The 15,201-nt window shown below is 50.9% G+C and overlaps 1 protein-coding gene across 3 annotated transcripts in view; it reads right to left on the bottom strand.

Moving 5' to 3' along the window:
* Scube1 (signal peptide, CUB domain and EGF like domain containing 1) overlaps nt 1-15,201 on the bottom strand; it is a 121,992-nt gene that overhangs the window by 48,816 nt on the left and 57,975 nt on the right. For all 3 annotated transcript variants that reach the window (XR_015624121.1, XM_087557475.1, NM_001134884.1), the window contains 2 exon segments: nt 7,536-7,661; nt 2,357-2,473 (listed from right to left, as the gene is read on the bottom strand). Coding sequence is in view for 2 of the 3 variants with exons in the window: in XM_087557475.1 (XP_087413601.1) it covers nt 2,357-2,473; nt 7,536-7,661 (243 nt within the window). In the remaining variant the exon portion in view is untranslated.

Genomic DNA, 15,201 nt, shown 5'->3' on the forward strand with positions numbered 1-15,201 from the left:
CGCACACAAAGCCAACACAGCATGCCGGGTCAGCGCGGTGCCCTCGCCAAGGGCTAATCCCAGGAACTTCCAGGCGGGTGTGCTCAGGGCAAAGCAGAGAGGCAGCAAGGGTGGGAGGGATTGCATGCAGACGAGGAAGGTGGCCACGACACAGACCTGGACACAGCGGGCACACAGGGCCCGTGTGCAGACGGGCGGGGTGGGTGGCTGGGGTCAGAGCAGGAAGCCCGTGTGGAGGACACGGATGCAGACAGCATGCAATAGGCTCACAGAGAGAAGCGGTTACAGGTCCCTGTGGCTCTAGCACGTACGACACAAAAGCACAGGACAAGGGGACAGGTTTGCGAGGTCTGGTGATGGATATACCTGCGACAGCAGATGCCCTGTTACAAGGATGCTGCCACTCATGCAAAGTTAAGGACAAAACTCACAGAGAGACACACACATACATACACACGGAACGCTGGATCCCACTGGACAGACAGAAAATCCAGGGATCTGGGCAGCACTGGTTGCCTGCTTGTCTAGAGGACCAGAGCTAAACATTCAAGTGCTTGACAAGGGCTGCAGAGAAGGATCCGTCATTTTTTAGGAGCGTGCGGGAGGGAAACGGCCCGGGCCGGCCAGGGAACCCCCAGTCACTGAGCACAAAGCTGTCCCAAGATGCTTTACTGGGCCTGGTGACAGGGAGCAAAGCGGGACAGGAGGTTTCTCATCCTGGCCAGGAGTTGAAGCCACAGTGGCTGGAGCTGGGGTGGGGTCGGGTGGGATAGTTTCTAACAAGAGGGGACGGACAGGAAGTGTGAGCTTGGGGAAAGAGATCCAAGCAGGGACTGTCACATGCAGCAGACATTAGAAAAAAAAAAGACCAAAAATAAGATGAGACAGGGTGAGTGAGGAAGACACAGGCAAGAAGGGTTAGACCCAGGCTGGAGTTCATCTCCCCAGCAGCTGTCTGTGCTGGTCCAGCCGCTGCAGGGCAGGCTCGACTGGACATGGGAGAATGGGACAGACGAGACAGAGGGGAGACCGGAGTGGCTCAAGGGAGCTCTGGGCAAGACAGTGATGAGAGAGAGAGAGAGGTCAGAGGACAGGAGGTTCTAGATGGGATCAGGCTGCAATAGAGACACTGGTCTGACACCTGGTTTGGTTTTTAATCTTTTTTTTTTTTTTGATTGGTTGGTATGGTTTTGGCTTTTTGGCTCTGAGAAATGATTAATGAATGTCAAGTTGTCAGACAAGACAGGCAATCAGGGACCATCACGAGAGAAGCAGCAGGAATGGGGTAAAACGAAATCAAGAATGGCTGTCTGAGAGAAGAGACCACACAGAGGAAGGGAGAGCCACCACAGGCAGCAGGATAGCCCAACCACAGAAGGGATCACCTAGGACCCCCTTCCCAGCCTAGCACCCGGCTTTCCAAGACACCAAGGAGCAGCGACAGGGGGAGGGATAAGACAGCAGCTTTGGGGACACGGATACATACATGGGTTCAGCCAACACCTTTCTGTCACTCAAAAGCCCCTCAAGAAACACCCCTCAGGTTGATCATAAGAAATGGGGCCATAGCAAAGAAGAACCAAGCATGACTCCCACCGCTCATCTTGGGTCCTAACAAGCAGACATTTGACTCCAAGGTCTAAATTCTTTTTCTCTTAGTTTTTTTTTTTAAATCTCGCTATTATTATTTTCGAAAAGAGGGAAAAAAACATATTAGTAACTATTGCACAAAATAACCACAAATGTTCAAGCTGCCCTTGGGGACGTGGGCCTGGAAGAAGGAAATGGCTGGGTCTCACTCAGGACTCCAGGGAGCAAGCAGGTGAGAGGACAGGAGCTGCTGAGGAGAGGGACTTCGGGAGGGCGAGGAAGTCCAAGGGAGAGCCGGCCAGCTCAGAACGAGAAGCAGTCCCAAGCGCACACGCCCCGCGCAGGGTGCACGCCCCACCCTCACAGTGAGCCATGTGCTAGGAAACTCAGTTTCCACCTGGCAGCCTGCAGCACCCTACAAGTGCTCGTGCAGAGTCATTGTGGCTGCCAAGGCTTTTCCACATCAGAAAATTCCAGTGCATTAGGGACAGATGACACTCCCCCCCACCCCCAAGCTGAAGCGTCCTGCTGCAGACAATAGGGAGACCCAACCTAGATGTCCCTAGGGAACTTGGTCCCATGGGACCAAGAGACCCAAGGTAAATCCTCATAGAAGCTGCCCTTGGGATGCCTGCCACACCCATTGGCCTTGTGGGTGCTTCTTCTTCTTGTCTCCCCTTTGTTTCCTCCAGGATTGGGGGACCACACAAGGCACCTGCGGGGGCAGTGTGGCACAACGTGGTACTAGGTTATAGTGCCTACTTACCGATGCACGTCCGACCATCGGCGTGTAGGGCGTACTTCTGGTGGCAGCCACACATGGGGCCCGTGTCCGTGTCCTCGCAGCTGTGCTGACAGCCTCCGTTTCCATAGTTACAGGTTACTAGTTAGTCCCAAAGTGTACACACGTGTGTATAAACAGAACAACAACAGAAATTGTTAGTTTACAGGCACTGGTCATTTTTTTTGGGGGGGGGCGTGGGGGTAAGGAAGTAGAAGTTTGAGGTGGCGAGGGAACGGCATTTCGAAGACAGATGGTAGTGGAGACTCATCTCTGTCCCTGAGGCCCTTCAGGGTATCAGTAGGAATGAATGCTAGTATCTGGAGGTGAATGAGGAGTAGACTTGGGGCCTCACATGGGAGAAAGGGAGAGGCTAGATGCACATGCAAGACACTTTAACCACATTGGTCCTGTTGGGGCAAATGCCTGTTAACATTGGGACATACAGGATCAGTTGTAGGGGAGATGACAGCCGTGGTTCAAAGTGATATTCATTTTCGTAGTTCTTACTATCTATCCACTCTCCCTCACAGCCCTGACCCTGGAACTCAGCAATGCCGAGATAGGCAGAGCTTAAGCAAATTTATGTCATCTGGGGTGTATGCTGGGAACGACCTACATTATGTGGTTGGTGATGTCTGTAGCCGGACAACCTAGGGCCCTTCATCCAAGATGCTCCCTGGCAGCCTGCACCCAGAAAAGGCCAGGAGCCAGTCTGAAGTAGGGAAATGATAAGTTCAAGTTTATTTAAATGACGACTGCCACTGTCTGGGGCAGGGGGAGGAGAGACCACCAGATGAGGACAAGGATCTAAGTCAGATCTCTCCCAGGGGCTCTTGGAGACTCTTTATTACTCGAGGTGGCCAAGATGGCTGCCACCTAAGTGTCAGGACATCATGTCTCATAGAGACCCTGAGTGGATGTCTATTCTCTGTCTGCATGCATTATCCACTTATGAAGTCAGTCTGAGGCCAGGCCTGATTAGAGGAGCATCGAATTCCAGATCTGAGAGCTTCGTTAGTCGTGCCTACTAAGTAGGTCCGTTCAGATGGCTGTAAGGGGAGAAGTCACTGGAGGTGACATCATGGCTTCCACCCACGGCAGAATGGACCTCTGCAGTCACGTTTCGCACATGTTTCTCCTTAGGAAGGGATTATCATGACCCTCTGGGCTCACTTGTCACCGTTGGCCCCTGGACCTTGGACAAATGATGTCTCCATAGCAGGTAGAGACAGAATTTAAATGGCTGGACAGGGTATCTATCTGGCCTCTCAACACAGTCTTCAGCAGCCAGAGCCTCTCGGTGGTGTCCTCCTCTTGACCCCACTTCCATGGAAGTTAGATGGCCCACAGGATCTCCTCCATGAAGTCTGTCCTTTCTACACTTAGGAATGGTGGTGACAGGCCCCAAGTTTCCCCAGCCCAGCGTTCCCTCATGAGAACAAAAGCCCAGGGCTCAGGAGCAGGACCTGCTTAGGTCTCAGGGGATGGGACAATCTTAGGATGGTCATTATGCTTTGGGGTTTTGTTTTTGTTTTTTTTTTTTAACTGAGAATTCTCTTCAGAGTGGTCACAGGGGGATCTTGGAACAAGGCATCCAGAGTACCACAGACAGTTCTCTGGCTCTGCATGCTGGGCTCTGGGAAGACCAAGGGGTAAAGGAATGTCCTCATCTCTGAAAAGGACCCTTGACTCTGGAGGGTTAAGGGTTGGGGTATGGAGCCCTAGTCTTTCTCTACTAGTATAGAGCTTTCTGGCTCCAGCCTGGGCTCCTGACCAACTCTAGAGTCCAAGGTTCTTGAAATACAAGTGAGCTTGGGGCTCACGCAGGTCTTCTGGGTCCTATGAGCTGATCATCATCATCTGCCTTGTTTGAGGAAGGGTCTCTTCTTGTTTACCACTGTATATCATGCTAACTGACCTGTGGGCTCCCAGGCACTCTCCTGTATCCTCCTCTCATCTCACTACAGAAACACTGGGACAGCAAGCATACAGTACTATGTATCTAGATTTACATGGGATCTGGGGATTTGCTCTTCCAAGACAGTGTTATTTTTTTTTCAAGACAGTGTTTCTCTGTGTACACCTGGCTGTTCTGGAACTTGCTCTGTAGACCAGGCTGGCCTGAAACTCACTGAAATCCACCTGCCTCTGCCTTCTGAGTGCTGGGATTAAAGATATGTACCACCACACCACCACCACCCAGTTTTGTTTTTTTTCCCCAAGTCATCTTTAACCATGCCTCACACTCAGAAGGGACCAAAACCAGACCCCCTGGGTCCCATCTTCCAGGGAAGCCATAGGGCTTGTCCCAACTCCTTAGAATTAGGCTTTCTATACCTAATCAGGAAGGGTGGGGGCTTGGGAACCTATGGCCCAGGACATGTTCTAGGCTGGGCTTAGACCTTTTCTGACGCTGTGGTGACTAGGGTAGAGGTCTTCGCTTTCCATAGACTCTGGCTTCTCCCCAGTCTTTCCAGCCAAGCCAGATACCCAGAGGAGCCTTTTGGGTAAGCCTTCTTGTGGGGCATTTGTCTTAGATGGATTAAAGTGGCAAACTGGTCCAGTGAGCTCACTAGCGCCCTCTTTCTAGTGTTGGCATGGAGCAAGTCTTTAGAGGCTGTGCTGTCTGGGGCCTGTGCCTGCCTCTGCCCTCACTTAGCACGAGGACCAGGAGAGCCATTGTCAGCTCCATCTGCTCTGAAAGTGGTCAGATAGCTTGTGTTTCCTTTGAAGTTGGAAGTCTCCATCTGTGGGGACAGGCCAGGGTCCAGGCCATCTTTGTTCTGCCTTGGTGACAGCCAACGTGCATGTCTCTGCTGTTCCTTGGGAAAGAGCTGGGCGTAATGAGAAAGGCTGGCCCATATCCTGACCGTAGGCAGATGTTATCCTTGAAGTACCAGAGCAATTATCTTCTTCATCAGAACAGATGTTTGCGATTCTGCCCCAGCCGCATGCGGTCTGAGGTGGTGATAGAGTGCATAGATTGTGCAGGGCTGAGGGGTGGAGGTTGGGGGTGGGGCTCCTGTCTGTGGCTTTGGGGAAGCCATCATCCATGCTGACACGAGACCTTCTGGCTGTGTGGCTGCTTTGAGGTCACCCATGCTTTGTAAATAAGCCCACTAAACTCATTGGCTCCCCAAGCTGGACTTGGGCGGAATCGTACTCCTGTCTATCAGTATCTAGGGCGAGCGGGCACTCGTTAACATCTCTGAAGGAAAAGTTCACGAAACGCTGGAGATGAAAGTGACTTCATTTTGGGAGCTGCATAGGTAGCATGGGAGGATGGAGCATGAGCCCCAGGGGACAGGGAGAACAGCAGGCGCTCATGGGTCCCCAGGGCCTTGGCAACTGTTTGTGGAAGGTGAGCTGGGAGAGTCACAGTGGCTGGGGATGGTGGTCCAGCTGTCTCCTACCCAGACTAGAGGAATAAGGGAAAGCCGTGGTCTTTATGGCGGCAGCGTCAGTCAGCTCAGAAGCTGAAGCCCAGGAGGCCGGGAGCACATCCTCAAGAGTCAGAAGAGCCTTCTCTGGCCTGTTTCTGTATCCAAGCACGAGGCTGATGAAACCTGGTTCCGCTGAGGTATCCCCATGGCCAGTTAGCTGAGCCCGCAGCCCAACGCCTTCCCACTAAGCTGTTGGCAGGGTGCGTTGCATCCGGTGCTCTGGAAGCCTCTGGAGGTCTTAAGCTCCTGTTTCCTTTCCTAGTTCCATTCCTACTCAAGCGCTGGATGCCCATGGTAAGAGGTTGGATAGGGATGGGCGTGGTGGAGCACGCCTTTAATCCTGGCACTCTGGAGGCAGAAGCAGATGGATCTCTGCCTGACCAGCCTGGTCTACGTCGCAAATTCTGGGATACAGTGAAACCCTATCCCATAAAACCCCCAATAAAAAGAGGCCATACTATGTTGAGTCCCAGGACAGGTCTCCTCCAGGCAGGCAAGCAGGCCTTGAAAAGGTCCCTCTGGCCTGCTGCTTTCTTCAGCTATGGGGCTCATGGTTGTGCTCAGCCCTGTGGAGGTCCCTGATTTCTGCTATGTATGTGTGTATATGTATGTATGTATGTATTTATGCATGCATGCATGTATGTATATGTGTATGTATATGTATTTATGTTTATGTATGTGTGTATATGTGTATGTGTGTGTATGTGTGTGTATGTGTGTGTATATGTATGTATGTGTGTATATATGTATGTATGTGTGTATATGTATGTGTGTATGTATGTATGTATTCATGCATACAGGTATGTTTGTATGTGTGTATGTATGTATATGTGTGTATATGTGTGTATGTGTATGTGTGTATGTATGTGTATGTGTGTATATGTATGTATGTATATGTGTGTATGTGTGTATATATGCATGCATGCATACATGTATGTTTGTATGTGTGTATGTATGTGTGTATATGTGTGTATGTGTATGTGTGTATGTATGTGTATGTGTGTATATATATGTATGTATGTATATGTAGGTGTGCATGTGTGCATGCATGTATGCATGCATGTATGCATGCATGTACGTATGTATTGTGTTTGAGACAGGGTCTCATATAGCACAGGCTGGTGTCAAACTCTTTAGATAGCTGAGGGTGACATTGGATTCCCTTCCTGTCTCTACCTTCCAAGTGCTGGAGTTACAGGTATGCACTACCATGCCTGGCTTATGCGGTGCTGGGAATGGAAAGAACCCAGGCAAGGGTTCTTCTTGAACTTCTTGGGTTCTGACCTTTTTACCTGGAAAACTGTCAGCACTGGGTCCACTTCCTCTCATCCACCCCCTGTCATCCACTCTCCTTTATACTCTTTATACTTCTTTATACTCTTCTGTCACCTAAGGCTTTTCAGGCTGATAGACAAAGTGGGGCTTTAAAGATTCTGAGTCATGGCCCTCTTCCCCCACAGGAGAGTTTGACCTCAGGGCTCTATACATGGTCCAAGCCAGTGCCTAGGGCTGTGTTGATGGTGTCATACCAAGAATAGAAAACTCCAAACTGGGAGGTCATGACCCATCCCTCCAGCTTTCCCAAGCCCCTCAGCTGACCCCAACCTCTACCCCAGGGTGCTGAGATCCCTCCCTGACCAATGCCCAGCACCCACCACTACAGAGCAATGGTAGGAGACAAGTGGGAGTATCTGACCCATTTGCCTCCATCTACCTACGTGTGCAGTCCTTCTGGTTTTGGGCAAGGTCAAAGCCGGGCCTGCAGTCACAGGCTACCCCACCTTTGGGCGTCTCCCGGCAGATGTGGGCACAGCCATGGTCTTTGTTCATGCAGTTCATACCCTCTGAGAAGAGACACAGACAAGACAGAGGTTGGAGACCAGCAAAAGCAGATGAGAGAAAGCCTCAGGCTGTGGAGACGTGACGTGTAGTGCCCCAGTGCAATGGTGGGTGTGTTGGGTCAGCTACTGTAGGCAGCACTCAAATATATATGTGCGTGTGTGTGTGCATGTGGTGTGTGTGTGTGTGTGCACGCGTGCACGCTCGAGTGTGTGTGCACAATCACTCAGCCACAGGTGCATTCTGCCACAGTGCCCAGGTCCCATATGGTACAGGCTAAATGACCTCTCTGAGCCCATAGGCACAGCTCCCGCCTGACATCAGATTGTAGGGTTAGGTGTGTAACATTCAGTTGGGACCATTTGGCCTCTCTCCTCAGATGCCAATGACTCCATGCTACCTCTGTATCCAGTAAGTACACTCTATTTCCTCCCTGTCTGCCTGGAGTGGCTTGAATCTCCTTACTATGACCCCAGTTGATGTTTAATCTTCTTGGTGATTTGTGAGGAGTTTCCAGAATTTATGAGGTCAAGGGTCAAGTGAGAGGTCACAAGCCCTTCAAGAGGACACAGGGAGATCAAAGAGCAGAAAGCCACTATGTGCTACACATGGGCTCTGGAACCTGATGTCACCTCCAGCTGAAAGAACGTGGTGAGTGAAGCTGTCTGGGAGAGAGGAAACCCGTGAGGTGGTAACCTCTCTTCCTCAGAGACCACACTGGATCCTTGTACGAGGGGAAGAGAGTGTAATCGTGACCCTGTGGACTGTACATGGGCCATTAGGAACTCAGACATATTTCAAAGGACAAGTGTCTGGTAGTTGTACTGTAGACCAAAAGCGTCTTGGGCTGGAGGTGTGGCTCAGCAGTAGAGTGCTTTGACTAGCATGCTGGCAACTGCCATGGGTTCTTTCCAAGTGCCGTGAAAAAAGGTAAGGGGGAAAAAAGGCAGTCTAAAGTTAATTCACAGATGGGAGTGAACTACGGCTGCATTTTGTTCAATGCCTGATTATATCACACTCTTTCTTCTCTCTCCCTCTGATTTGCTCATCGGTTCAAGCCAAGCTGCTATACCAGTGCAGAGAAAGGATCGCCCACTGACCCACAACGGACAGGCAAAGCACCCAATGTACCCACGGAAGCAACACTGGCCCTTTTCCTCTCTTCAATTCCCAACAGCAGAACACAGTGACAGAGATGCAATGGCCCCTATTCAGTAGTCACCGGGAGGGAGGTGACCTGTGGCCACCGCCCATTTCTGGGCAAACACACCTCAGCTGGTCACCACTAACCAGGGTTGCTCTTGAGCCAATATGAGCCAATCCTGGCTGCAGCTTTGTTAGAAGGCCCCTGTGGGCTAAAGCGGGTGTAGACATTAGTTTGGCTTCCCCATAAGCCGTGTGTGTGCCTTCTAGTCTCCGAGCCTCACCTGTAAACACGCATGATACCGATACCCTCATCCTGAAGGATCAGGCATAAACACCTACCAAAGCCACAACCGGGAAGATGCCCAGTGCAGACCCTGGCCTGCTTCTGCCCATCTGAGAGGGAACTCCCTGACCGGTGCTAGCTAGATTCAGAGGTGGCTTCAGGATAGGAACTTCCTTGGCCACCCAAACACTTTTGGTTTCCTGGGATACCCTCCCTGACAAGCAGCCTCCTTGATTCATGATGGGAACTGCCAACCGGCAGCTCACAGCCTAGGCCACACTTACTCCTTTCTAATGTGGCTGCTCCTTTAGCTCTCCAGTGGTTCAGCTGTGACTTGACCATTGGTCCCCTGTCCCCATGTACATCTTCCCGAGGTCCACAATCCCATACTGCGCTCGGAATCCCCTGGATTCTCTTTCCTGGTTCCTTTCCTCCCGTCTTCCACAAATGACTTCCTAAGGCTACCCCTGAGTACATCAATTCCATACAGCCCCTTGACCCCCAGGTTATGTTCCAGGTCACAGTGATTTTGCAGAGCTGCCCTGAGCTAGCCCCGATCAATGCCCCAACATACCTGGTTTATCTTTCCAGGTAGGGAAGAGCCCAAATGCTCTGTTTAGCTCAGCTTGTCTGAGGTGAAGAAAGGGAGATTGAATTTCCATTTCTAGTCAAAGCATTGCAACTTCTGAGAAGCCCCACATGTCACCAGGCAGCCATGGATTTGTCCCCAGGGAGCTGATGTATCCCTGAGCCCTGGAGCACAGAGTGCCACACTTTAGAAACTGCCATGCCTTTTCCTCTGAGGGTCTGTCATCATCAAATCTTTCCTTTCGAGTGCCCAGTCATGAGCCAAGGGGTCACACCCTGGAGAGACTCTGGGGTAGCAGTCTAAAAACCACTGTGATGGCTACAGCCGATGGTCAGCAGTGTGGTTTCAGGAAGGGACCAGGGAGCCATAGAGCTGGTCTTGAGGGTGCAGTCAGAAGTTTCCTCTCAGTCTGCCCCAAAACTGGTGTGCGCATGATGCATGCATGTGTGTTTGTGTGCGTGTCTGTATGTGTGCACATGCATGAGCTGGCACACACGTGTGAAGGCCTCTGTCCCCCACTGTCACCTTGAGGCCGAGCCAAGGCTCCTGAGCTTGGTCTCGTATCTCAGGCTCCAGTACTAAACCGGCCAGTTATAATCTTGGTTGTATTTAAAAGTTACAACTTAAAACTTGCTGCCCGCAAACATAATGATTTTCACCAAAAACCCATATTTTCTAAATCGAGGAGAATGCAGGCCCAAGAGGCATGAATTTGCAACAGGCACGCAATGTACTAGGTACCAGCCACTCCTGTCTCATGAATGTGGTTCGGACTCCAGATTGGAAGCTGCTCCCCAGCCTCTGTGACCCCTGTCTGGCTGCTCTGACAACGTTGGCTGTAGATGGTTATCCCACCAACCTATGTACCTCTCAAGCACAGGCTGTAGCTACTCATTCTGAGCCCATGCATACTCAGCCCTAGGCCCAGGGCCCGGCTGGGGTGGCCTAGCATAGCTTCTGTGGCTCAGGACTGTAGGCCTTGCTTATCTGTCCTCCTGCAGATCTATACCCGGACCATGTCTGCTCCTGAGAGGACACACGCTTCCCGACACACCTTCCTAGGTGTAGGCATGGGAGCCACATATGGCAAGTTCAGAGAAAGCCTGCTTGTTTCCCGCTACAGGGGAGTTGAAAGAATTTCAGTCCTTCCTGGAAATCCTGGTTTTCACATGCCTGGTGCCTGCCAGCCCAGGCTGCCTGCCAGCTCGAAGCTAATCTGATCTGACCCATCCAAATCCAATTATGCTCTGCAAATGTGGGCTGAGTGTCTCCTTAGTGCTAGGCCGGGTGGGGTGCAATGGGGAGACAAGGCCCTTAGCTGCCACATCGATTGCCAAGTCCAAAGGGAATGAGCACATGCTATGGGCAACTCACCTCATGTCTGAGCCTCAGCCTCACCTGCTGGGCAGAATTAGAAGGCTGCGGGTCTTGCTTCCAAGGCGGGACAAGTGACTACAAAGCTGTCCTTGGACCTGGACCTGGTCAAGAGGAAGCCATGGAAGGCTGTGACCAGAGGGGTGAAGTGCATGTGTCAGGGGGGCCTCTGCATGCTTTAGAGGGACAGGGTTGGGCTGGAGAGATGGCTCAGTGGTTTAGAGCGCTGACTGCTCTTCCAGAGGTCCTGAGTTCAATTCCCAGTAACCACATGGTGGCTCACATGGGATCCTGTGCCCTCTTCTGGTGTGTCTGAAGACGGCTACAGTATACTCACCATATATACATACACATACACATATACATATACATATACACATATACATATACACATATACATACACATATACATATATACACATACACATATACATACACATATACATATATACACATATACACATACACATATACATATACACACATACATATATACATACATATACATATATATACATATATACATACACATACACATATACATATATATATACATATACACATATACATACACATATACATATATACACACATACACATACACATATACATATACACACATATACATATATACATACATATACATATATATACATATATACATACACATATACATATACACATATACATATACACATATACATACACATACACATATACATATATATATACATATACACATACACATATACATACACACACACATATATATGTATGTGTATATATATATATAAAATAAAATCTTTAGAGAGACAGGGTTTCAAGCCAGGAAGTAGGTGAAAGCTGTCAACAGAACCCTGAGAGGGATGAAGAAGCAGTTGGGAGGGCGGAGTCTTATTTGGGGCGTCTTTTATAGCCTCTTCCTAGAGCAGTGGCTCTCAACCTGTGGGTTGTGACCCCTTTGGGGGCTGTATATCAGATATCCTGCCTATCAGATATTTACATTACAATTTATAACAGTAGCAAAATTACGGTTACAAAGTAGCAACAAAACAATTTTAGAATCGGAGGTCACCACACCGTGAGGAAATGTGTCAAAGGATTGCAGTATCAGAAAGCTTGAGAACCACTGTCCTAGAGTTCTCTGGAAGACAGGATGCATAGACCGAAGCCCCCACTATACTGCACTGGCTCAAGTCTGAGAAGGGGGCACACCTGCTTTACAAACCACCCATGGAAATGGGTCAGTGTGGTGGAAGATGTGTCTGGCCACATCTGGCCCAGTGCCTCTTTCCGTTGCCTTCCCTGGATCCTTTGCGAGGCCCCATGGTGCCTTCCCACTAGGGACTCTTCCCATAGGCTAGGAGATGGTCCCATGTGTAGAGATGCCCTGCCTGCCAGACCAGCGTGCATGTCAACGTTCCCTCCACACAGGTCTGGCACCTTTATCCCAGTTAGAGTTGGAATATGTGCCTCCCAAGGGTCATTGCTATAGCAACTTCATCAATAACATCACTTTCTCAGTTCTTGTCCCTCAAACACAGAGGCGAACAATGGCCTTGCTCCACCCCCTCCCCCAACCCCCTCCAACCTGGAAGGAAGGATTTGCTCTCCCTTTGCTTCCTCAACAGAAAGTAAAAGTGCCAAGAAAGAGGCTGGGACCTTAGGGGGCTTCCACAGCTCAGAACTGCCCCAGCCTCTCAGGGAAAAGGAAGCGTAGCTTGTGGACTTGGAAAAAGCCCCAGGGAGGCCAGGTGAAGGGAGTATAGGGCTGATCTGGGGAAGGGAGAGGGTGATGGAACCCATGGGGTGCCTGCCTGGGGGAGTCATATTTTGGGTCAACCTACAGATATGTCATCTTGTCAACTCCCCAGGGCAACCTTAGAGGGATGTAAGCTGGGGTACCACATGCCCTCCTGAGGCAGAAGCATTCCCTAACAAGTATAACAGTATCTGTCCATGGAGTGTGGGTCAAATCTACTGTCCCACGACCCAAGCTGTCACAGAAAAGATGTGTGTGTGGGAAAGTTGTTCTCACCTATAGCCCTTTAGACTATAGACAAATCTAGATTTAGAGGGGCCCTGGCAATTGCTGCCTAGACTCCCAGATTCCCGTGAGACCATGAGTCACTGTTGGGAAGAACAGTGACTGTGTAACTTCGCCCACCCAGACCTCCTCTTGCAGACCTCCTTAACGGAACTTCTTGGTGGCTGAGTGCTTGGAAAACCACAGCTCCAGCAGGACAGATGCTGTCACTCATGAGAGGTAGGGCCACTTGCCCCAGGTCTCCAGGGGCCACTCTAATGCTCACTCACTTCTCATTCCTGGTCCCCACTCGGCAGCTTCTATGGTCCCTTCAGAGACACTCCACACTCACCTCCCTCATCTCCTTGCCTCTCTTTCGTCTGGAACATACAGGGAGGAGGGATTTTCCCTCTGGGCCTCTCAGGGTCTTGGGTCCCGACTGGGTGAGAAGGCTGGCTCATCCCTTGTGCCTGTGAAGCACTCTGCTCTCTCTAAAGGACTCAGTGCCTCCCCACCAGAGCCTCAAAAGGACAGCCCCTGGGTCCTTTGGGGGTTGATCTGCCCCCTCAGTGATCACTGCCTGCTGAGTACGGATGGTTGGCTCCTGTCATGCTGGTTGAGGTGGGGGAAGGGCTTGCTTTCTAGGGAGCTCAGCACCCCAGCTGTGGCTTGGCTTGCCTGGTCATGGGGACCCCGAGAAAGCTGCTTCCAGGAAGCAGGACTTTTCACATACTGTAGGGAGGACAGATCCCAGGTGTTTGCAGACACATGTGTGCAGATGTGTGCAGTTACCAACGGGGATCTGTGGCAGAGGTGGGCGGTGTGAGTCCCTTCCTCACTGTGGCCTCCCACAGTGTGTTCTTACAACCTGCTCAGCTTCCTACCTGTGAACCGGGAAGCCTTGAAACCCTTTTCTCTTAAGAGTGCTAAAGGGTGGGAAAACTGGAGCTTGCGGGGGCCAGCCTCCCTGACAGCCCCTCTGTGAGATGCAGGCCTAACCTTCCTTCCTCCTCAACTCTTGAAGTTTCTCAGGCTGGTCACTAGGTGTCACCACAACCAAGTTGAGGCCTCTCCAAGGACCGGGAGGCAGTTTTGGAGAAGATCTGGCTGGGAGATGGACTAAGGTGAGCTGGCCTTCAGTCTAGCGGGCCACACTCACCCCCTCCAGCAAACAGTCCCAGGGCACACCTAGCTAGACTGGATTTCAGACAGAAGTGGTATGGATCATCCTTACATGTAAAATAGTAAGTCTCCTGTGGTAACTCTTAGATCTTATCCCTTCCTACCAAATCTCTGAAGGAAGTCACATGGACAGGTTGTCCCATGTCACCCCTTAGTTGGCCTCAGACCTGATGCAGAAGGATCCCAGGTCACTGTCTGTGACCTCCTTTTTTACAGGGCAGCTGTGATCTAACAACCCCTGAGAGGACAGCAGGCCTCAAACCACTTGGAGAGCCTCTCTGTAGCCCACAGTTCAAACCACAGGCCACTCCTACCATTTAGTCTAATCTAAAGGTTTTGCTTACTGAATATGGGTGTAGATGCAGAGGTGGGCTGGGCTGGGTGGAATGGGATGGGGCAGGTTTGATGGGTGTGATAAGAATCAGGGTCTGAGTTGTAGCCCCGTGGTGTCTCCTGAAGAAGCCAGCTTTCATGAGAAAGGTAGACAAGGCTGTTGTGCTCCTGACAGACGAAGCAGGGAAGACCATGCTGGAGGGATCTGATGGGGGAGGGGTGGAATTCAGCTGACCTCATGGCCGAGGGCACGGGTATAAGTCCTGACTGAACCAGAGACCCATGGGAAGTATGTTGGGTGTCCCTGCGTGGCCTCTCTAGGCTGTGCTCTGTTCAGCCCAACGAATGGGAAAGCACTTTATAAATCAAAGCCACACACAGCCCAGACATCTGAAAAGGTTCTCAAGGGAGCAATGGTCGGACTAGACAGGGAGCTCCAGACAGAGGGAGCAGTGTGAGGAGACAGGGACATGGAGTGGCAGGACAGTGCGGGGGCTGCTCTGTGACAAGGACAGGTTGTGGAGATCCAAGTTAGGACCCTGTGGGGAGCTGGGGGAAGGTCAAGTGAGGGCTGACAAGGTCGCAGATTGGGTGCATGAAGGCTCAGGGAGA

Source organism: Rattus norvegicus, chromosome 7, assembly GCF_021556685.1.
Source record: "Rattus norvegicus strain SHRSP/BbbUtx chromosome 7, alternate assembly SHRSP_T2T, whole genome shotgun sequence".
NCBI classification, from domain to species: Eukaryota; Metazoa; Chordata; class Mammalia; order Rodentia; family Muridae; genus Rattus; species Rattus norvegicus.